The following is a 23,956-nucleotide window of genomic DNA, read 5'->3' on the forward strand; positions in this document are numbered from 1 at the left end:
ATGGTTAAAGAAAAGAAAAAAAAATTGAAGGAGATGGAAGAAAAATGAAGAAAAATAAAAGGAGAATAAAAAATTATGTAAAAAATTATGGGAGATGCACACTAAGCGTCACACACACATGACACATACATGCGCCAATGCATATGATGACGCACACTCATAAGCACGCATACATGCACCACATGCTTAGGCGTCTAAGCTCATTAGCATTGCAAGCATGCATCAGATGCTTGGGTGCCTCCTTTGAATGGTAATTAGATGTGTCAGTTCAACTGAAGCATCAGTTCTGAAAGGTCGTTATTTCGATAATTAATTTGAAAAATAAATTATTTAAATATTTAAATTTTAAAAAAATGCTTATTTTAAAAAAAAATCACAAATCTTAGAGAACATACCACAATATTTATCTCCACTTAGTGCCTCTATTGTGAGGAATGTTGTTTAAACTCATTTCCAGCTTCACCTATGAAGTTTGAAGTAAACTTCAAGTGAAACCCAACAGCTAATCTCTAATATTGACATACCTCACACATATGAACCTTTTGGTTTATTTTATAAAACTAAAATCACCGCGTTTTAGATCTAGACCAACTCATCTTGATTCCACAGTCACTGATCCCCTAATGGCGGAATATATATATATAGTTGGAATTTGGGTTCAAAAGAAATATTAATCATCACATTGAAAGGTATGCACTCAACTGTTCATACAAAGTAACTTTCACAAGTAAATGTGGATTAATTGATGTTGTCAATACCGGACTGCCATACTGCCGGAAAAATCCGCAACAGCCCAAAAACCGCCAATGTATATCTGCCATGGCCGATATTTGATAACACAAGAGTCAATCATGATGAACTTAAATATCTATATTTTTAAAATCTATATAGAATTAAGCTTATTAGGTACAGTAATAAAACTCACCCTCTTTTTCATGGACCACCATAAAACCCACATGAAATTGCAATGATAAATTTATATGACTTAAACTACAAGCAACCTTAGACATCTACCATGGTTTGATCCAACTGAAAAGCAAGTTTTTCTTGCTTTTACTTAAAGCATGGTCTTAAAACATTCAAAATCATGTTTAAATATAAAGCCAACTTACAACATAATTTTTTTAACATATACACCCAATCAAATCACACAATGTAACTTTGTAATCAGTTTGTAATCAGTGTTTCGATAATATCTCCACAAATATCTGTATCTAGTTTATATGTAATTGGATGCATGTGTAAAAAAGAATTCAATGCATATAAATTATATCCAAAATCAACATAGCATAAACAACTTTAATTAAAATACCAAATTTTGAATCCATAATTGGAACTCTCGGGGCAATGCATCAACCCTCCCTTCAAAGACGAATCTTCAGTAGGCTCCATCGCCATTTACCATATATCAACAATCCACCGCCACTCTCCACTTTCCCAATCCAAACCGCTATTTCCCGATCCTAACCCTCAATATAATGCATCAAGCCACCCTTCAAAGACAAATCACCCCTCAATGTAATGCATCATGCCACCCTTCAAAGACAAATCACCGATCAAAACATTATCAATCCACCGCCACTCTTCACCCCGATCCAAATGCATCAATTTCCCGATCCTAACCCTCAAGGTAATGCATCAAGCATACCTTCAAAGACAGATTGACACACTACCGATACACAGCCACTCTTCGCCCTCTGCAGCACCACGATCCCAAATCGCCAATTTCCCAATCCTAACCCTCAAGGCAATGCATCAAGCCTACCTTCAAAGACAGATTGGCACACTACCGATACACAGCCACTCTTCACCCTCTGCAGCACCACATCATAAATCGTCAATTTCCCGATCCTAACCCTCAAGGCAATGCATCAAGCCTCCCTTCAAACACGAATCCCCGGTAGACTCCATCCCCATTTCCCGGCACATTAACAATCCACCGCCACTCTCCACCCTCTGCCACCGCACCACGATCCCAAAGCGCCACTTTCCCAATCCTCTTCGCCGAGAAGCAAACCCTATCACCAGCACCAAAAACCTTAAACTTCCCAGCATCCTGAAAACACCTAAACATCTCCACCGGCATTCTCCCAGCTTCATCCCACTCCATATTCCCAAGATCAAGCCTCAAAATCAAAATTGTCGAGCACGGTGAATTCAACGAAAACGAAGACTTCAATCCCCCAATCATCAAGATCCGGTTCCCAACACCGCGAACAAGGCGTGGCCGTTTCAGTATATCAAAAACATCTCCCCACTCCCGACGATCTACTCTCGACCACTTCACCGAAGTTGTCGAAGTAAATCGGCACGAGAATAGCTTCCATTGACTCCTCCAAGGAGATCCAACATCATCGCAGCAAAGCGCGTAAGCAGAATCCTCAATCAGAACCGGACTCCGCGGCTTCGATGGAAGATTTGACGAAAATTTCAGCCAGCAACCACCGTTATCACCGCCGTCACCGGAGAAATATAAAGCGGCGAGTTCAGTTAGAACCATGACTCGGTTGACTGAGTCAACTAACACCGATCCATGTCGACACCAAGCGGATCCTAATTGAGGAAGGATCCGGAATTTGCGGGTTAGTGGATTACAAGCGAGTAATGATTTAGTTTGGGCTTGGGCTTGTGAAATTGGGCTTGTGTTATTGGGCTGGGCCCAAAGGTAAATGAGTCCATGAGAGGAAGCGACAGGGAGAGGATTAGAGAAAGGGAGAAAATTAAGAGGAAAATGAAGCCATTGATTTAGGTCAGGATCGAAGAGGTGGACGGTGGAGGGGTTGTGGTGGTTGTGGTGGTTGTGGTGGCGGAGGGCAAGGAGGTTGAGTGATGGAAGAGTGGCGGAGATGTGGTGGAGGAAGGTTGGTGTGGTGAGTAGGTGGTTGAAGAATTTGGAAAGGGAACGGCAGAGAATGATTTGACGGAGGGGTAAAGTGGAGAAGATTTTGAGAAGTGTGTCGTGTGGGAGGTTGTAGATTAATGGTTCTTGTTCTTGTTGATGATGTTCTTGTTCCATTTTTTTTTTTTTGTGTTTGTGTTGTGTTGTGTTGTGGTGAAGAAGTTTTATGTGGGAGAATAATGGGTAAGGATGTCTTTTTTTAATGTTTTTTTTTAAAGGTGGGAATTTCTTTTTTGTGTATTGACTTGTCGAGTTTTGTTAGGATATTTAGGGTAATTGAGGATTTTGATTTGGGATATTGTTTTATTGTTTTTACTATTTTGTCCTTTGCTTAGATTTAGGATGTGTTGTAAAGGAGTGTGAGATGTGTCAGAGATGAGATATGAAAAGAGGAAAGAGAGATGATAATGTTGAAAAAAGAGGGAAAGGTTAAATGTATCTTTGGATTGAATTTTACTTTGACCAAGTTAAAATGGACACTGTGATTTATGGAAGAAAAGTAAGAAAAGAGACACTCTCTGTGATTTACGGAAGAGGGAAAAGAAAGGGACAGTGATTTTGGAAAAAAGAAGAATTATCCGGTCTTGATATAATTACTAAATAAAAAAAAAGTATTTTGTACTATAAGTTAATCTTAAGACTTTAAATATAGCTTAATTTTTATTTTAACTATATTTAAAATAACACATGTGAGTAATTGTGATGCATTAATGTATAAAATAAGTTACATCTTAGAATATTTTTGAAGATTTATTCAGTATCCATTGAGAATGGTTTTAACTGGTATTATTATAGAAGTGTGACTTCGAATCACACCAAAATATGATTGATGACACATTTACAAGTTTCTTTTCTTTAACTTTGCTAACTTGAACGTTGTTTCTTCTTTCTAACTTTGTTAATCCTCTCCCTTTCTCTAACCATCGGAAACATCCAACAATGTGCTAGAACCTTCTTCGGTGGACTTCTTCCACGTACTACCTATATTCTATTATACCTTGGAATAGTGGTGCAATTTATAGGATGTCTCTTGATTCTCACAGGAACTTCAATGGGACACGCCGCTTGACCACCACAATATCAGGAAGACTTTTAATTCAATAAGTAAGTCCATTTCTCGAATCAGACTCTAATACCACTGATGGATCATCATGATGGGAAGCATCCACATTGGATCAAAAACTCACCTAAAGGTCAAAGAATCACTCAAACAAGTGAAAGAGACCACATATTCATACAAAATCTTAAGGCAATAGGTGTATGAGTCCTCTGACTTATCAAGTGTTCAACCTCCACTTTTTAAGCAATGTGGGACTTACACAACTCACACTTGTTTCTCAACAGAAAACACATGAGCCATCATGGTCTTAACTCTTATCCTCACAACCCATGATGGTGATGATATTCACACTTCTCTTTAAAATCATTATTTCGGGAAGTGCCTTATGCACTACTCTCAAAGGAGAAACAAGCATGACACCACTCATCAGATTCCCTCTCATCAACGATAGAATTCATTCGCCAAACATATTATCGAGTACAACTGTTACCACGATATATACCTAAGGCAGGTTGAAAGCACAAGTAATGAAAGAGGCCTATGAATGTGGGGATTATACCCTACCAAAAGGTAAAAGATGTCGAATGCAATCAAGAAAGAAAAGCAAACTAAAAGAGGAGGCCGACAGGAAACGACGTCTCCGTCGGCAGGTCATTATGTCGACCAACATGAGGTTTTGGGACTTAAAGAATTTTAATCAAATGCACGGAAGACCGCTTCGCCTTGACGTTTGGGCGGGGGAAATTTGAAATTTGAAATAAAATAGCAGTTCCAAAAAGAAATAAGAGCGTCATAACTGAAGGTGAGAAAAACAAGAAAGGGGGGGGGTTTGAATTGTTTGGAAAAATAAGCACTTTTCAAAAAGAAAATCACACAAGAATTTTATACTGGTTCGCTTATAACACAAAGCTACTCCAGTCCACCCGGCCGAGGTGATTTCGCCTTCAACAAGGACTTAATCCACTAATCTTGAAAGATTACAAACAACGTCTAAGAGAAAAATCTCTTAGTCCTCTCAAGTATACAGACTTCACAAAGTCACTTGAGGAAATAAAACAAACAATGATAAAAGGTTTATGTAATCTAGAGTGCTTCTAAGAAAGCAAATATTACAGTATTAAGAACAAGAGTTTTTTCACGTTATAAGCAAAAGCTTCGTGAAGATCTTAGAGAGCAAGAGTGTTTTTCTTGAGTGTTGATGTTTCAGTATAATTTTGGCTTGTTGGCTTGCTTATTGTATACTGAAAGTTGATTTGTAATCCTTTATATAGATCAGTGAGGTAGTAGTTGAAACTGATGAGTAATAAGATGATTTTACGCCATAACATAAGTAGCTTCTGCAGGATAACTTTCTCTCCTTGAAATGACTACTTACCACAAGTAGTATCTTCTTTATTGAAATTGGAGATTAACGTCTCTTTCTTAATTAGGAAATCCATTTGCAAATCTTTACTTGACTTTAACGTTACTCTTTCATGATTAGCAATTCCATGCTCAGAGTATTTGTGTTTCTGGAGAATCTTGGAATCTTGCTTCTGATGTTGATCTCTTGTGAGTTCAGATAGTTTCTTCAGATAGCGCTGAGAACTTCTGGAGTTTAGCATACGTTGTTCAGAGTCAGAACTTCTAGAGTTCACTTCTTGTTCAGATGCTTCTGATACTTTTTGTTTTGCTCAGAGTTAGACTATCTTGAACTTGTTTTCACTTCAGATGCTTCTGATCATTTGATAATTAGTATCTGATCTGGTTTTGTATCTGATGACATCATCAGATTTCTTCCTTCTTTCTTTAGAACCCTGCACACTTAGAAACTTTTCGTTAGGGTGCCATTTTTGGTTTCATCCTTTGTTATCATCAAAATCAAGGAATCTGTTGTAGAACAATTTTTGTTCTTACAATCTCCCCCTTTTTGATGATGACAAAACAACCTTAATTAGCAGATGAAACATGAATAATATTAGATCAGATAGACAGAAGCTCCCCCTGAGATAGTGCTAGGGAGTTCAGAAGTTCTTACCAGAGTTTCTTAAGTAAGGAGGTTTCTTGATACCTTCTGCAATTTCTTAAATCCAGGTTAGATAAAATTATTTTTAAGAAAAAATATGTTGCAGAATGCTTAAGGTAATTAGACAATATTTTCATCAGAGCTATTAATGACTTCTCCCCCTTTTTGTCAGAATCAAAAAGACATAGTAAAAAAAATAAATAAGTAAAGAGAAAAACTTGTATTCAGATAAACGCACAAAGGCAACAAGAAAACATCGGATCCAGAGAAAAACGAAAAGAAACAAAACAACAGTCAAGCAAAAATAATTCCTAAGTGCCTAAGGGTTCGGAGGCGGAGGCATTCTCTGAAGCAACATAGCAAGCATGTTCTGGATGTTGTCGTTGACAGTATCTTGCTTGTCCATTCTGGCCCGGAGTTCATTCTGATCTTGCTTAAGTTCTTTCAGAGTCTGAAGAACCATAGGGATCACAGAAGAGGACTCTCCCAGAGTCAGAGCCTGCTGAGCTTCAGCTTCAGCAGCAGCTTGTGCTTCTGCATCCGCCAGAGCCTTAGCTTCAGCTTCCTTTTCCCTTAGGATTTCAGCTTGACGAGCTTTTTCTTCTTCTTCCAGTCTTCTTGCTTCTTCTTCAGCTTCCTTGGCCAATCTCTCTTCCTCTAGCCTTCTGGCTTCAGCCTCTCTGGCAAGTCTCTCCTGGAGTCTTGCTTCAGCATCTCTGATGTAGCCATTTCTGACTTGTTCAGAGATGTTCTTCAGTCTAAAAGACTCAGAGGTCATCCAGCCAATGACTCTGTTCCAGTGTGTCCTTACAGATTTAGGATCATCACTGATTTCAGAGTTAGTGGTTAGAGACTTGACCTTTTGTACTGAAGCTTCTGCTACCTGCATGATGGCTTCCTCAAGGGTAGGTGTAGAAAGTTCAGGTTCAGGTTCAGGTTCAGAGGTATGAGGTGGAGGGCTGAGATTTAATGTGTGAGGTTCAGATTCTGATTCAGGTTGGGGTTCAGATTCTGCTTCTAGTTGAGGTTCAGATATTTGGGGTGAAGCGTAAAGAGGGTTTAAATCTAAGGGTTCAGTTTCAGCTTCAGGTGCAGCGGAGATGTTTGGTGGGGTGATATCAGAGGTGTGGGGTTCAGAGGGTTGAGTTTCAGAAGGTATGGTGGTTGTTTGTTGTGGTGGAGGTGAAGTTGCTTCAGATTGTGTTTGTGTTTGGTGTTGTGAAGCAAGTTTATGAGCAAAAATTGTGGCTATGGTTGGGGAATCAGGGTCAGGATATTCTGGGTCAGAAGAGATGGAAACATATGGGGGTGATTCTGGTTCTGAGGATGATGAAGAAGAAGTGCTTTGGTGAGTTTGTTTAGGTTCAGAGGGAGGTATGAATGTACGGGCTACATTTAGAACTGGTGAAGGTTGGGAGGTTCTGGTGGTTGAAGGTGGGATTTTCAGAGGTAGTAAAAATAGGTTGTGAAGAGAGAGGGTTAGAAGAAGCCATCAGAGGATTAGAGGTAACAGGAGGAACAGACGTACCAGTAGAGATATTCAGAGGAGCTGAAGATTTGCTTCCAGAAGCTTCTCCAAGTCTGGCCTTCTTTGCCGGAGGTGCTATCTTCTTCTCAGAGAGACCTCTCTTGTATCTGACGAAATCTTCTTCTGAATCCAGACAGTCGTCGAGGCTGAAGTCAGAGATGTCAACACCATCATCTAGCAGACGCTGAAGATAGATAGCAACAGCATCTCTGGGTTCATTCTTGAAGAACCTGGCAAGGCCATGAGGCATCTTCCTCTGATCTTTCAAAGAATCCCAGGATGTGTCCAGAGTGGGTCTGACTTGAATCTTCTTGATTATTCCCATACTCTTGAGATTTCTGGCGTTCAGAGGCTTCCCAACATCTATTGCCAGATCTAGCATCAGCTTGGCCTTCTCCAGATGATCCACAAGCCCATTCTCAATGAAGACATCAGATAACAATCTTCCCAGAGGGATGTAGGATCTGGGCTTCATGTTGTTTCTGGTTTCTCTGACAGAATCTCTCAGATATCTGAAAAGGAGAGCAGGGAGGCAGATTTTCACACCCTTCTGAATGCAATACAGAATGCATTTCTGGTCTGCATTGATGTAGTCAGAGGAGTTAGAGGCTGGACGGTGGTGAATGGTTCCCAGAATGATCTTCAGCCACACTCTGAGGTTCTGATGTAGCTCCTTGTTCTTTGAAGGATTTCCTTCAGTGTTGGGTTTGAAGATTGTTGGATTGATTACATCAGTAATGCGCTTTGACCTAGGAGGGATGTTGTAAATCCTTTTACCTCCAGCTCTTTCCATGTTTAGTAAGGAGGCAATTGATCCTTCAGTGATAACAATCTTTACCCCTAGAACATAGGATACGATGAAGTGGTCATCTGCATCTGCAAATCTCCAGAACTCCTTGATGAGAAGAGGGTAAACAGGACCATAAAGCCTTTGGAAATAATTTTCCCATCCTTGTTTACGAAGCTCTTCAGTGAGATCAACGCCATTTCTCTTCAAGTTGTCGAAATCAACTAGCGATTCACACAACACGTCCAATCCTTCAAAAGGGGTTGAAAGGTTGATATGGCGTTCTCGGTCAAGAACATGGGGTTCTTTGTAAACAGGGGTGATGGTGACGCCTGTAACGGTTGGTGTTGGAATGCTTGAGGTTTGAGCAGTAGAGCTTGATTCCATTTCTTGAGAGAAGTTAAAGACTTGTTGTTGTTGAGTGTCCATGGTGAAAGAAGAAGATGAAGATTGATGAAGATGAGGAGTTTTTTTTCAGAGAATGCTTGAGAGAGGTTTAGGGTTTTAGAGTGAGTGAGAGTGATAAGTGTGTGAAATGTGAGAAAAGTGTTTATATACTCTAAGTGAAACACATGCAAAACGACACATAAAATTGCGTTAGCACAACGCTCAAGTAAGCATGCTTGGGGGGGAAAATGATTACAGCTAATTAATGAATGTCTAATCCCACAGTACGCACACTGCTCGAGGAGAACTCAAACGTCTGCCTTTTGAATTTCTTTTGACAGCTGTCTAGAAGTTCTAAGGTTAGACGCTCAGAGCTCCACGTGTTGAGGTATCTGATCTTCAGGAATACCAAAGGATTGGTTTCTGAAGATTTCTAACTCAGATATCTTCTTAACTTGGTAGAAGTATCAGAGTCAGAGGCAGAAATGTATTTGTTTACATCAGAGTCTCATTTTACTTTTTCAGAGCCACACTTCATTCAGGGCAATTTTTAATGTTCAGATTTTCTAAGATGAAAAGAAATCTATCTTCATCTAGAGGCTTAGTAAAGATATCTGCCCATTGATGTTCTGTATCAATAAACTTCAATGTTACTATCCCTTTCTGAACATAGTCTCTGATAAAATGATGTTTTATTTCAATGTGTTTGGCTCTGGAATGTAGAATGGGATTCTTACTTAAACAAATAGCAATAGTATTATCACAAAAGATAGGAATGTTACTCTCAAAGATTTGTAGATCTTCTAGCTGATGCTTCATCCAGAGCATCTGAGTTGTGCACAGTGACGCTGAGATATATTCTGCTTCTGCAGTTGATAGAGCAATTGTTGATTGTCTTTTGCTAGCCCAGGATATCAGATTGTTTCCCAGAAGCTGGCAATTTCCAGAGGTGCTTTTTCGTTCTATTCTATCTCCTGCATAATCTGCATCACAATAACCCGAGAGTCTATACTCTGATGTTTTCTCATACATCAGGCCCAGGTTAGGAGTTCCTTTCAGATACTTAAGAATTCTCTTAACTGCTGTTAAATGAGATTCTCTAGGATCTGATTGGAATCTGGCACAAAGACAGACACTAAAGAGAATATCAGGACGAGTAGCAGTCAGATAGAGAAGAGAGCCTATCATACCTCGATAGAGCTTCTGACAAACCTTGTTGCTTACCTCTTCCTTTTCCAGAATGCAAGTTGGGTGCATGGGAGTTTTTGCAGAGTTGCATTCAGTCATGTCAAACTTCTTCAGAACGTCTTTAATATATTTACTTTGATGGACGTACGTGACTTCTGGAGTTTGATTAATTTGAATTCCTAGAAAGAACTTTAGTTCTTGCATTAAACTCATCTCAAATTCTGCCTGCATTAACTTAGAAAATTCTTGGCAAACAGAGATATTAGCAGAACCAAAAATAATATCATCAACATAAATCTGGCATATCATGAGATCATTATTAAGGTTTTTACAGAAGAGTGTAGAATCAACTTTCCCTCTGATAAAATTTTGTTCCAGAAGAAAATTGCTTAATCGTTCATACCAAGCTCTGGGAGCTTGTTTAAGTCCATATAAGGATTTCTTAAGTTTAAAAACATGTTCTGGAAAATTTGAATTTTCAAAACCTGGAGGTTGGTTGACATACACTTCTTCTGATATATAACCATTAAGGAATGCACTCTTGACATCCATTTGATATAATTTAATAGAATGATTATTAGCAAAAGATACAAGAAGACGAATAGATTCTAACCTCGCGACTGGAGCAAAGGTTTCATTATAGTCAATACCTTCTTGTTGACTGTAACCTTGAGCTACCAGTCGAGCTTTGTTTCTGACAACTTCTCCTTTCTCGTTCAGCTTGTTTCTGAAAACCCATCTGGTTCCAATGACATGAGTGCCTCTGGGTTTAGGAACGAGATCCCAGACATCATTCTTTGAGAATTGATCCAATTCTTCTTGCATAGCTGCCACCCAGTCGTTATCCTGAAGTGCTTCATCACAAGACGTAGGCTCAATCAGAGACACTAGTCCCAGAGTAGTATCTTCAGAAGTCCTGAAGGTAGATCTGGTTCTGACAGGTTCGTCCTTGTTTCCCAGAATCAAATATTCAGATACATTGATACGACTTTTGACTTTCTTTGGGATTTCTGGAGATTTAATTTCTTCAGAGTTCTGAGTGACAGTTGCTTCTGGAGTTTTATCAGATTCTACAAGAGTGATTTCCAAATCTGCAAACTTTTCAACTAGCTTTGACTTTTCAGGGTCAAGCTTATCATCAAATCTGACATGAATTGATTCTTCCACAATTTTGGTTTCTGTGTTGTATACTCTGTAGCCTTTAGAGCGTTCTGAGTATTCTAACATAATACCTTTCTGTGCTTTGGAATCAAACTTGTTCAGATGTTCTTTAGTATTTAATATAAAACAAGAACATCCAAAAGGATGAAAATATGAAATGTTTGGTTTTCTTCCTTTACACAATTCATAGGGAGTCTTTTCTAGAATAGGTCTTATAGAGATTCTATTCTGAATGTAACACGCTGTATTTACAGCTTCTGCCCAAAAGTGCTTTGCTACATTAGTTTCATTGATCATGGTTCTGGCCATCTCTTGGAGTGTCCTATTCTTCCTCTCTACAACTCCATTTTGTTGTGGAGTTCTAGGGCAGGAGAAATCATGGGATATTCCATTAGAATCAAATAATTCTTCAAAATCTTTGTTTTCAAATTCTCCACCATGATCACTTCTGACTCTAATAATTTTAGAGTCAAATTCTTTTTGCACTTTGGAACAGAAACTGGTGAATACAGAGTGAGACTCACTCTTGTGCTTTAGGAATTTTACCCATGTCCAGCGACTGTAATCATCAACAATGACTAGTCCATACTTCTTTCCATTAACTGATGCTGTTTTCACAGGACCAAATAAGTCAATGTGAAGAAGTTCCAGAGGCTTAGAGGTAGAAAAAACATTTTTCTTTTTAAAAGATGTTTTTGAAAATTTTCCTTTCTGACAAGCTTCACACAGAGCATCTGAAGAAAACTTCAGTTTAGGTAGGCCTCTGACTAACTCGAGTTTAGTTAGCTGAGAAAGTTTCCTCATGCTAATGTGGCCCAAGCGTCTATGCCATACCCATTGCTCTTCGTGAACTGACATTAGACATTTAACATTTTGATCTTTTAAATCACAAAGATTTATTTTGTAAATGTTGTTTTTCCTCTTGCCTGTGAAAAGGACAGAGCCATCGTTCTGATTAATGGCTTTACATGTTTTTTGATTGAAGATTACATCATAACCGTTATCACTTAATTGACTTATGGATAACAAGTTATGCATTAATCCTTCTACATAAAGAACATCAGATATAGAGGGAAGAGTACCATTACCAATAGTTCCGGAGCCTCTGATCCTTCCTTTCTGATCTCCTCCGAAGCCTACAAATCCAGCGTTTTTAAGTTCCAGACTTTGGAACATAGACTTTCTTCCCGTCATGTGTCGCGAGCATCCAGAGTCCAGGTACCATGACTGGTGTCTGAACTTTGCTGCATAGGATATCTGCAACATAGATAATCTTATCTTTCGGTACCCAGAATCTCTTGGGTCCTTTCAGATTAGTTTTCCCAGAGTTTCTCATAACTTTGGGTTTTCTAGCATTTTTAAATTTTTGTTCTTGTGTGTGTGTAATGATATGAAAAGGGAGATTTAAGTTGGTCACTGGTAGAAGTTTTATCTTCCTTAGGATCATACCCAATTCCCCTTTTATTGTTCTGACTTACTCCATAAATCATGGATGCCATAATACTCCTATCTATCCCATTTTTCAGAAATTCTTGAAAGGCTTCTTCATATTGATAAATTATTTTATTTGAAGTTTCTGGTGCTTGAGATAATGCTTCTTCTAATTCAGAGCTTTTTGTTTTTGCTTCATATCTTTCTAACATTAAAGATTTGATTGTATCTTCTCGTGATAAAATTGTTATCTCAAGCTCTCTACATTCTTCAAATTTTGCTTTAAGACAGCCTTTGATGTTTTTAAACTTTTGTTTTAATTTCTGATATGAGCTTAGAGTTTCTGACAAGCATGATTCTAAATCAGAACGAGAAAGTTCAGAAAATACCTCTTCAGATTCTTCATCTGAGTTGCTGGATGTGGTAGCCATAAGTGCTATGTTGGCCTGTTCATCAGAGTCAGATTCTGATGATCCAGATTCACTATCATCCCAGGTGGCCATTAATCCTTTCTTTGTTCTGAAGGTATTTTTCTTGAAGCTTTCTTTTCTAGAGTTGTCTTTCTTCAGCTTGGGGCATTCATTTCTGTAATGACCTGTTTCTTTACATTCATAACAGGTAATATCTTTATTAGCTTTACCTTTTGAAGTTGACTCTGATCGATCCCCTCTGGGTCTTGGTCTTCTGAAGTTGTTGTTCCTCTTTTTCCAGAGTTGCTTGACTCTTCTGGTTAGTAGGGACAACTCTTCTTCATCATCAGACTCTTCTGGTTCAGAATCGTCAGTATCTTCAGTTTCTTCCTGGAGAGCTTTGGTTCTGTCAGGTTTCCGTCTTTCAGATCTGGACTTTAGCGCTACGGACTTGTTCTTTTTCTGAGGCTCATCCTCCTCTAGTTCTATCTCATGGCTTCTGAGAGAACTAACAAGTTCTTCAAGGCTGATATTGTTCAGATCCTTTGACAGCTTCAGAGCAGTAACCATAGGTCTCCATTTCTTTGGCAGACTTCTGACTATCTTCTTAACATGATCTGCAGTCGTGTATCCTTTGTCTAGCACTTTAAGACCTGCAATAAGAGTTTGAAATCTAGAAAACATAGCCTCTATAGCTTCGTCATCTTCCATTTTGAAGGCTTCATATTTCTGGATAAGCGCCAGAGCCTTCGTCTCCTTGACTTGGGAGTTTCCTTCATGGGTCATCTTCAGAGAGTCAAGTATATCTTTGGCTGTCTCTCTGTTGGTGATCTTTTCATATTCGTTGTATGATATAGCATTTAGAAGTATTGTTCTGGCCTTGTGATGATTTTTGAAGATACGTTTCTGATCTTCTGACATCTTGTTTCTGGGAACTTCAGCTCCATTTTCTAAGACTGGAGGTGTATATCCATCTGTGACTATGTCCCAGAGGTCAGCATCATAACCCAGAAAGAAACTTTCGATTCTATCTTTCCAGTAATCAAATTTCTCTCCATCAAAAACAGGAGGCTTAGCATTGTAAGAATCTCTTTCATTTGAGTGGGCCATTGTTTTTCTCGTACTGGATCTCTCTACACGGTTAAGTGTTTGATTAGAAAATCAATAACAGAGCCAGAGCTCTGATACCAATTGAAGGTGAGAAAAACAAGAAAGGGGGGGGGGGTTGAATTGTTTGGAAAAATAAGCACTTTTCAAAAAGAAAATCACACAAGAATTTTATACTGGTTCGCTTATAACACAAAGCTACTCCAGTCCACCCGGCCGAGGTGATTTCGCCTTCAACAAGGACTTAATCCACTAATCTTGAAAGATTACAAACAACGTCTAAGAGAAAAATCTCTTAGTCCTCTCAAGTATACAGACTTCACAAAGTCACTTGAGGAAATAAAACAAACAATGATAAAAGGTTTATGTAATCTAGAGTGCTTCTAAGAAAGCAAATATTACAGTATTAAGAACAAGAGTTTTTTCACGTTATAAGCAAAAGCTTCATGAAGATCTTAGAGAGCAAGAGTGTTTTTCTTGAGTGTTGATGTTTCAGTATAATTTTGGCTTGTTGGCTTGCTTATTGTATACTGAAAGTTGATTTGTAATCCTTTATATAGATCAGTGAGGTAGTAGTTGAAACTGATGAGTAATAAGATGATTTTACGCCATAACATAAGTAGCTTCTGCAGGATAACTTTCTCTTCTTGAAATGACTACTTACCACAAGTAGTATCTTCTTTATTGAAATTGGAGATTAACGTCTCTTTCTTAATTAGGAAATCCATTTGCAAATCTTTACTTGACTTTAACGTTACTCTTTCATGATTAGCAATTACATGCTCAGAGTATTTGTGTTTCTGGAGAATCTTGGAATCTTGCTTCTGATGTTGATCTCTTGTGAGTTCAGATAGTTTCTTCAGATAGCGCTGAGAACTTCTGGAGTTTAGCATACGTTGTTCAGAGTCAGAACTTCTAGAGTTCACTTCTTGTTCAGATGCTTCTGATACTTTTTGTTTTGCTCAGAGTTAGACTATCTTGAACTTGTTTTCACTTCAGATGCTTCTGATCATTTGATAATTAGTATCTGATCTGGTTTTGTATCTGATGACATCATCAGATTTCTTCCTTCTTTCTTTAGAACCCTGCACACTTAGAAACTTTTCGTTAGGGTGCCATTTTTGGTTTCATCCTTTGTTATCATCAAAATCAAGGAATCTGTTGTAGAACAATTTTTGTTCTTACAATCTCCCTCTTTTTGATGATGACAAAACAACCTTAATTAGCAGATGAAACATGAATAATATTAGATCAGATAGACAGAAGCTCCCCCTGAGATAGTGCTAGGGAGTTCAGAAGTTCTTACCAGAGTTTCTTAAGTAAGGAGGTTTCTTGATACCTTCTGCAATTTCTTAAATCCAGGTTAGATAAAATTATTTTTAAGAAAAAATATGTTGCAGAATGCTTAAGGTAATTAGACAATATTTTCATCAGAGCTATTAATGACTTCTCCCCTTTTTGTCAGAATCAAAAAGACATAGTAAAAAAAATAAATAAGTAAAGAGAAAAACTTGTATTCAGATAAACGCACAAAGGCAACAAGAAAACATCGGATCCAGAGAAAAACGAAAAGAAACAAAACAACAGTCAAGCAAAAATAATTCCTAAGTGCCTAAGGGTTCGGAGGTGGAGGCATTCTCTGAAGCAACATAGCAAGCATGTTCTGGATGTTGTCGTTGACAGTATCTTGCTTGTCCATTCTGGCCCGGAGTTCATTCTGATCTTGCTTAAGTTCTTTCAGAGTCTGAAGAACCATAGGGATCACAGAAGAGGACTCTCCCAGAGTCAGAGCCTGCTGAGCTTCAGCTTCAGCAGCAGCTTGTGCTTCTGCATCCGCCAGAGCCTTAGCTTCAGCTTCCTTTTCCCTTAGGATTTCAGCTTGACGAGCTTTTTCTTCTTCTTCCAGTCTTCTTGCTTCTTCTTCAGCTTCCTTGGCCAATCTCTCTTCCTCTAGCCTTCTGGCTTCAGCCTCTCTGGCAAGTCTCTCCTGGAGTCTTGCCTCAGCATCTCTGATGTAGCCATTTCTGACTTGTTCAGAGATGTTCTTCAGTCTAAAAGACTCAGAGGTCATCCAGCCAATGACTCTGTTCCAGTGTGTCCTTACAGATTTAGGATCATCACTGATTTCAGAGTTAGTGGTTAGAGACTTGACCTTTTGTACTGAAGCTTCTGCTACCTGCATGATGGCTTCCTCAAGGGTAGGTGTAGAAAGTTCAGGTTCAGGTTCAGGTTCAGAGGTATGAGGTGGAGGGCTGAGATTTAATGTGTGAGGTTCAGATTCTGATTCAGGTTGGGGTTCAGATTCTGCTTCTAGTTGAGGTTCAGATATTTGGGGTGAAGCGTAAAGAGGGTTTAAATCTAAGGGTTCAGTTTCAGCTTCAGGTGCAGCGGAGATGTTTGGTGGGGTGATATCAGAGGTGTGGGGTTCAGAGGGTTGAGTTTCAGAAGGTATGGTGGTTGTTTGTTGTGGTGGAGGTGAAGTTGCTTCAGATTGTGTTTGTGTTTGGTGTTGTGAAGCAAGTTTATGAGCAAAAATTGTGGCTATGGTTGGGGAATCAGGGTCAGGATATTCTGGGTCAGAAGAGATGGAAACATATGGGGGTGATTCTGGTTCTGAGGATGATGAAGAAGAAGTGCTTTGGTGAGTTTGTTTAGGTTCAGAGGGAGGTATGAATGTACGGGCTACATTTAGAACTGGTGAAGGTTGGGAGGTTCTGGTGGTTGAAGGTGGGATTTTCAGAGGTAGTAAAAATAGGTTGTGAAGAGAGAGGGTTAGAAGAAGCCATCAGAGGATTAGAGGTAACAGGAGGAACAGACGTACCAGTAGAGATATTCAGAGGAGCTGAAGATTTGCTTCCAGAAGCTTCTCCAAGTCTGGCCTTCTTTGCCGGAGGTGCTATCTTCTTCTCAGAGAGACCTCTCTTGTATCTGACGAAATCTTCTTCTGAATCCAGACAGTCGTCGAGGCTGAAGTCAGAGATGTCAACACCATTATCTAGCAGACGCTGAAGATAGATAGCAACAGCATCTCTGGGTTCATTCTTGAAGAACCTGGCAAGGCCATGAGGCATCTTCCTCTGATCTTTCAAAGAATCCCAGGATGTGTCCAGAGTGGGTCTGACTTGAATCTTCTTGATTATTCCCATACTCTTGAGATTTCTGGCGTTCAGAGGCTTCCCAACATCTATTGCCAGATCTAGCATCAGCTTGGCCTTCTCCAGATGATCCACAAGCCCATTCTCAATGAAGACATCAGATAACAATCTTCCCAGAGGGATGTAGGATCTGGGCTTCATGTTGTTTCTGGTTTCTCTGACAGAATCTCTCAGATATCTGAAAAGGAGAGCAGGGAGGCAGATTTTCACACCCTTCTGAATGCAATACAGAATGCATTTCTGGTCTGCATTGATGTAGTCAGAGGAGTTAGAGGCTGGACGGTGGTGAATGGTTCCCAGAATGATCTTCAGCCACACTCTGAGGTTCTGATGTAGCTCCTTGTTCTTTGAAGGATTTCCTTCAGTGTTGGGTTTGAAGATTGTTGGATTGATTACATCAGTAATGCGCTTTGACCTAGGAGGGATGTTGTAAATCCTTTTACCTCCAGCTCTTTCCATGTTTAGTAAGGAGGCAATTGATCCTTCAGTGATAACAATCTTTACCCCCAGAACATAGGATACGATGAAGTGGTCATCTGCATCTGCAAATCTCCAGAACTCCTTGATGAGAAGAGGGTAAACAGGACCATAAAGCCTTTGGAAATAATTTTCCCATCCTTGTTTACGAAGCTCTTCAGTGAGATCAACGCCATTTCTCTTCAAGTTGTCGAAATCAACTAGCGATTCACACAACACGTCCAATCCTTCAAAAGGGGTTGAAAGGTTGATATGGCGTTCTCGGTCAAGAACATGGGGTTCTTTGTAAACAGGGGTGATGGTGACGCCTGTAACGGTTGGTGTTGGAATGCTTGAGGTTTGAGCAGTAGAGCTTGATTCCATTTCTTGAGAGAAGTTAAAGACTTGTTGTTGTTGAGTGTCCATGGTGAAAGAAGAAGATGAAGATTGATGAAGATGAGGAGTTTTTTTTCAGAGAATGCTTGAGAGAGGTTTAGGGTTTTAGAGTGAGTGAGAGTGATAAGTGTGTGAAATGTGAGAAAAGTGTTTATATACTCTAAGTGAAACACATGCAAAACGACACATAAAATTGCGTTAGCACAACGCTCAAGTAAGCATGCTTGGGGGAAAAATGATTACAGCTAATTAATGAATGTCTAATCCCACAGTACGCACACTGCTCGAGGAGAACTCAAACGTCTGCCTTTTGAATTTCTTTTGACAGCTGTCTAGAAGTTCTAAGGTTAGACGCTCAGAGCTCCACGTGTTGATGTATCTGATCTTCAGGAATACCAAAGGATTGGTTTCTGAAGATTTCTAACTCAGATATCTTCTTAACTTGGTAGAAGTATCAGAGTCAGAGGCAGAAATGTATTTGTTTACATCAGAGTCTCATTTTACTTTTTCAGAGCCACACTTCATTCAGGGCAATTTTTAATGTTCAGATTTTCTAAGATGAAAAGAAATCTATCTTCAGCTAGAGGCTTAGTAAAGATATCTGCCCATTGATGTTCTGTATCAATAAACTTCAATGTTACTATCCCTTTCTGAACATAGTCTCTGATAAAATGATGTTTTATTTCAATGTGTTTGGCTCTGGAATGTAGAATGGGATTCTTACTTAAACAAATAGCAACAGTATTATCACAAAAGATAGGAATGTTACTCTCAAAGATTTGTAGATCTTCTAGCTGATGCTTCATCCAGAGCATCTGAGTTGTGCACAGTGACGCTGAGATATATTCTGCTTCTGCAGTTGATAGAGCAATTGTTGATTGTCTTTTGCTAGCCCAGGATATCAGATTGTTTCCCAGAAGCTGGCAATTTCCAGAGGTGCTTTTTCGTTCTATTCTATCTCCTGCATAATCTGCATCACAATAACCCGAGAGTCTATACTCTGATGTTTTCTCATACATCAGGCCCAGGTTAGGAGTTCCTTTCAGATACTTAAGAATTCTCTTAACTGCTGTTAAATGAGATTCTCTAGGATCTGATTGGAATCTGGCACAAAGACAGACACTAAAGAGAATATCAGGACGAGTAGCAGTCAGATAGAGAAGAGAGCCTATCATACCTCGATAGAGCTTCTGACAAACCTTGTTGCTTACCTCTTCCTTTTCCAGAATGCAAGTTGGGTGCATGGGAGTTTTTGCAGAGTTGCATTCAGTCATGTCAAACTTCTTCAGAACGTCTTTAATATATTTACTTTGATGGACGTACGTGACTTCTGGAGTTTGATTAATTTGAATTCCTAGAAAGAACTTTAGTTCTTGCATTAAACTCATCTCAAATTCTGCCTGCATTAACTTAGAAAATTCTTGGCAAACAGAGATATTAGCAGAACCAAAAATAATATCATCAACATAAATCTGGCATATCATGAGATCATTATTAAGGTTTTTATAGAAGAGTGTAGAATCAACTTTCCTTCTGATAAAATTTTGTTCCAGAAGAAAATTGCTTAATCGTTCATACCAAGCTCTGGGAGCTTGTTTAAGTCCATATAAGGATTTCTTAAGTTTAAAAACATGTTCTGGAAAATTTGAATTTTCAAAACCTGGAGGTTGGTTGACATACACTTCTTCTGATATATAACCATTAAGGAATGCACTCTTGACATCCATTTGATATAATTTAATAGAATGATTATTAGCAAAAGATACAAGAAGACGAATAGATTCTAACCTCGCGACTGGAGCAAAGGTTTCATTATAGTCAATACCTTCTTGTTGACTGTAACCTTGAGCTACCAGTCGAGCTTTGTTTCTGACAACTTCTCCTTTCTCGTTCAGCTTGTTTCTGAAAACCCATCTGGTTCCAATGACATGAGTGCCTCTGGGTTTAGGAACGAGATCCCAGACATCATTCTTTGAGAATTGATCCAATTCTTCTTGCATAGCTGCCACCCAGTCGTTATCCTGAAGTGCTTCATCACAAGACGTAGGCTCAATCAGAGACACTAGTCCCAGAGTAGTATCTTCAGAAGTCCTGAAGGTAGATCTGGTTCTGACAGGTTCATCCTTGTTTCCCAGAATCAAATCTTCAGATACATTGATACGACTTTTGACTTTCTTTGGGATTTCTGGAGATTTAATTTCTTCAGAGTTCTGAGTGACAGTTGCTTCTGGAGTTTTATCAGATTCTACAAGAGTGATTTCCAAATCTGCAAACTTTTCAACTAGCTTTGACTTTTCAGGGTCAAGCTTATCATCAAATCTGACATGAATTGATTCTTCCACAATTTTGGTTTCTGTGTTGTATACTCTGTAGCCTTTAGAGCGTTCTGAGTATCCTAACATAATACCTTTCTGTGCTTTGGAATCAAACTTGTTCAGATGTTCTTTAGTATTTAATATAAAACAAGAACATCCAAAAGGATGAAAATATGAAATGTTTGGTTTTCTTCCTTTACACAATTCATAGGGAGTCTTTTCTAGAATAGGTCTTATAGAGATTCTATTCTGAATGTAACACGCTGTATTTACAGCTTCTGCCCAAAAGTGCTTTGCTACATTAGTTTCATTGATCATGGTTCTGGCCATCTCTTGGAGTGTCCTATTCTTCCTCTCTACAACTCCATTTTGTTGTGGAGTTCTAGGGCAGGAGAAATCATGGGATATTCCATTAGAATCAAATAATTCTTCAAAATCTTTGTTTTCAAATTCTCCACCATGATCACTTCTGACTCTAATAATTTTAGAGTCAAATTCTTTTTGCACTTTGGAACAGAAACTGGTGAATACAGAGTGAGACTCACTCTTGTGCTTTAGGAATTTTACCCATGTCCAGCGACTGTAATCATCAACAATGACTAGTCCATACTTCTTTCCATTAACTGATGCTGTTTTCACAGGACCAAATAAGTCAATGTGAAGAAGTTCCAGAGGCTTAGAGGTAGAAAAAACATTTTTCTTTTTAAAAGATGTTTTTGAAAATTTTCCTTTCTGACAAGCTTCACACAGAGCATCTGAAGAAAACTTCAGTTTAGGTAGGCCTCTGACTAACTCGAGTTTAGTTAGCTGAGAAAGTTTCCTCATGCTAATGTGGCCCAAGCGTCTATGCCATACCCATTGCTCTTCGTGAACTGACATTAGACATTTAACATTTTGATCTTTTAAATCACAAAGATTTATTTTGTAAATGTTGTTTTTCCTCTTGCCTGTGAAAAGGACAGAGCCATCGTTCTGATTAATGGCTTTACATGTTTTTTGATTGAAGATTACATCATAACCGTTATCACTTAATTGACTTATGGATAACAAGTTATGCATTAATCCTTCTACATAAAGAACATCAGATATAGAGGGAAGAGTACCATTACCAATAGTTCCGGAGCCTCTGATCCTTCCTTTCTGATCTCCTCCGAAGCCTACAAATCCAGCGTCTTTAAGTTCCAGACTTTGGAACATAGACTTTCTTCCCGTCATGTGTCGCGAGCATCCAGAGTCCAGGTACCATGACTGGTGTCTGAACTTTGCTGCATAGGATATCTGCAACATAGATAATCTTATCTTTCGGTACCCAGAATCTCTTGGGTCCTTTCAGATTAGTTTTCCCAGAGTTTCTCATAACTTTGGGTTTTCTAGCATTTTTAAATTTTTGTTCTTGTGTGTGTGTGTAATGATATGAAAAGGGAGATTTAAGTTGGTCACTGGTAGAAGTTTTATCTTCCTTAGGATCATACCCAATTCCCCTTTTATTGTTCTGACTTACTCCATAAATCATGGATGCCATGATACTCCTATCTATCCCATTTTTCAGAAATTCTTGAAAGGCTTCTTCATATTGATAAATTATTTTATTTGAAGTTTGTGGTGCTTGAGATAATGCTTCTTCTAATTCAGAGCTTTTTGTTTTTGCTTCATCTCTTTCTAACATTAAAGATTTGATTGTATCTTCTCGTGATAAAATTGTTATCTCAAGCTCTCTACATTCTTCAAATTTTGCTTTAAGACAGCCTTTGATGTTTTTAAACTTTTGTTTTAATTTCTGATATGAGCTTAGAGTTTCTGACAAGCATGATTCTAAATCAGAACGAGAAAGTTCAGAAAATACCTCTTCAGATTCTTCATCTGAGCTGCTGGATGTGGTAGCCATAAGTGCTACGTTGGCCTGTTCATCAGAGTCAGATTCTGATGATCCAGATTCACTATCATCCCAGGTGGCCATTAATCCTTTCTTTGTTCTGAAGGTATTTTTCTTGAAGCTTTCTTTTCTAGAGTTGTCTTTCTTCAGCTTGGGGCATTCATTTCTGTAATGACCTGTTTCTTTACATTCATAACAGGTAATATCTTTGTTAGCTTTACCTTTTGAAGTTGACTCTGATCGATCCCCTCTGGGTCTTGGTCTTCTGAAGTTGTTGTTCCTCTTTTTCCAGAGTTGCTTGACTCTTCTGGTTAGTAGGGACAACTCTTCTTCATCATCAGAGTCTTCTGGTTCAGAATCGTCAGTATCTTCAGTTTCTGCCTGGAGAGCTTTGGTTCTGTCAGGTTTCCGTCTTTCAGATCTGGACTTTAGCGCTACGAACTTGTTCTTTTTCTGAGGCTCATCCTCCTCTAGTTCTATCTCATGGCTTCTGAGAGAACTAACAAGTTCTTCAAGGCTGATATTGTTCAGATCCTTTGACAGCTTCAGAGCAGTAACCATAGGTCTCCATTTCTTTGGCAGACTTCTGACTATCTTCTTAACATGATCTGCAGTCGTGTATCCTTTGTCTAGCACTTTAAGACCTGCAATAAGAGTTTGAAATCTAGAAAACATAGCCTCTATAGCTTCGTCATCTTCCATTTTGAAGGCTTCATATTTCTGGATAAGCGCCAGAGCCTTTGTAACACCCCGAATAAAATAAGAAAATTATTTAAATTAAGTTAATAATATATTTATTAATTTAATTAAATAAATTGAATTATTGGATTATTATTATTATTATTATTATTTGGAATAATAATTAGTGGAAAATATATAAGTTGGAATAAGAGAAAAGGGTTTTCATTTTTGGTAAAGAGTTTTCACGTGAAACAGAGAAGCGGCTGAAAAGTGGAAAGTGGAGAAAGGGCAAAGAGGAAGAGCTAGAGAGCAAAGGTTGAAGAACGGAAAAGCTTGAAGCTTAGAGATTGCCGGATTATCTCAGGTAAGGGGGGTTTATCGTCGTTTACTGGGTATTATAGATTAACATGTCATGGGTAGTGATAAACCGTTGAAGTGACCCTAATTGGGATGTTGAATGCTGAAATATTGTGATGAATAAGTTGTATTAAAGCTGTAATTGAGTCCGTAATTGTGTGAGTCGCGTTCCCCCGAACGTATAGCTTTTTACGGAAATTGAATCGGAGGTCCGGAAGTCCTCCAACGGCGGAAAATGCGGAGAACTCTGCATTCTGCCTTGTGTTAGCGCAGGAACTGCTGTTTTGTCTGCGTTAACTGGTTAACCCAGGGCGTTAACCGGTTAACACTGTTGCGTTTTGCCAGAAAGTGTGTTTTGTCCTGCGTTAACCGGTTAACCCAGGGCGTTAACCGGTTAACACTGTTGGAAATTTGAAAAATTGATATTTTTAATGTTGTGAACCTAATTGGTTATTGGCCTATTATAGTTAATTGTGATGAGTAATTTTGTTGGATTTATGTTATGAAGTGTTGATACAAGTATGTTGCCGAGTTGTTCCGTGTACGGAAAGTTGTTGAAAATACTGAGTTGTAGGCTTGGTGAGCCAAAGTTGATTATAAGTTGATGTTGTTGAAAACATTGTTGTATTGCTATTATTATTATGTTGTCGACAATTTAAAGTCGTGTATGCCATGTACATTCATATGCATTAAGTCGGAGCTTTGCTCACACCACGTTGGCCTGGATTGGCAAATTTTAAGTTGAAAGTTGAAGGCTTAT

At 38.7% G+C, this 23,956-nt stretch overlaps 1 protein-coding gene across 1 annotated transcript; it reads right to left on the minus strand.

Annotated features, from left to right (window-relative positions):
- Positions 1-1,070: 1,070 nt before the first annotated feature.
- LOC127127189 (SKP1-interacting partner 15) lies at positions 1,071-3,187 on the minus strand. The gene has a single exon (XM_051056318.1). The coding sequence runs from the start codon at positions 3,014-3,016 to the stop codon at positions 1,859-1,861; it is 1,158 nt and encodes a 385-aa protein (XP_050912275.1). The 5' UTR covers positions 3,017-3,187; the 3' UTR covers positions 1,071-1,858.
- Between the last annotated feature and the right edge of the window lie 20,769 nt (positions 3,188-23,956).

This window comes from Lathyrus oleraceus, chromosome 1 (genome assembly GCF_024323335.1).
Source record: "Lathyrus oleraceus cultivar Zhongwan6 chromosome 1, CAAS_Psat_ZW6_1.0, whole genome shotgun sequence".
In the NCBI taxonomy this organism is placed as follows: Eukaryota; Viridiplantae; Streptophyta; class Magnoliopsida; order Fabales; family Fabaceae; genus Lathyrus; species Lathyrus oleraceus.

Excerpts from the sequence above, each read along its gene's own strand:
- LOC127127189 (XM_051056318.1), bottom strand. The coding sequence starts at position 3,016 with ATGGAACAAGAACATCATCAACAAGAACAAGAACCATTAATCTACAAC.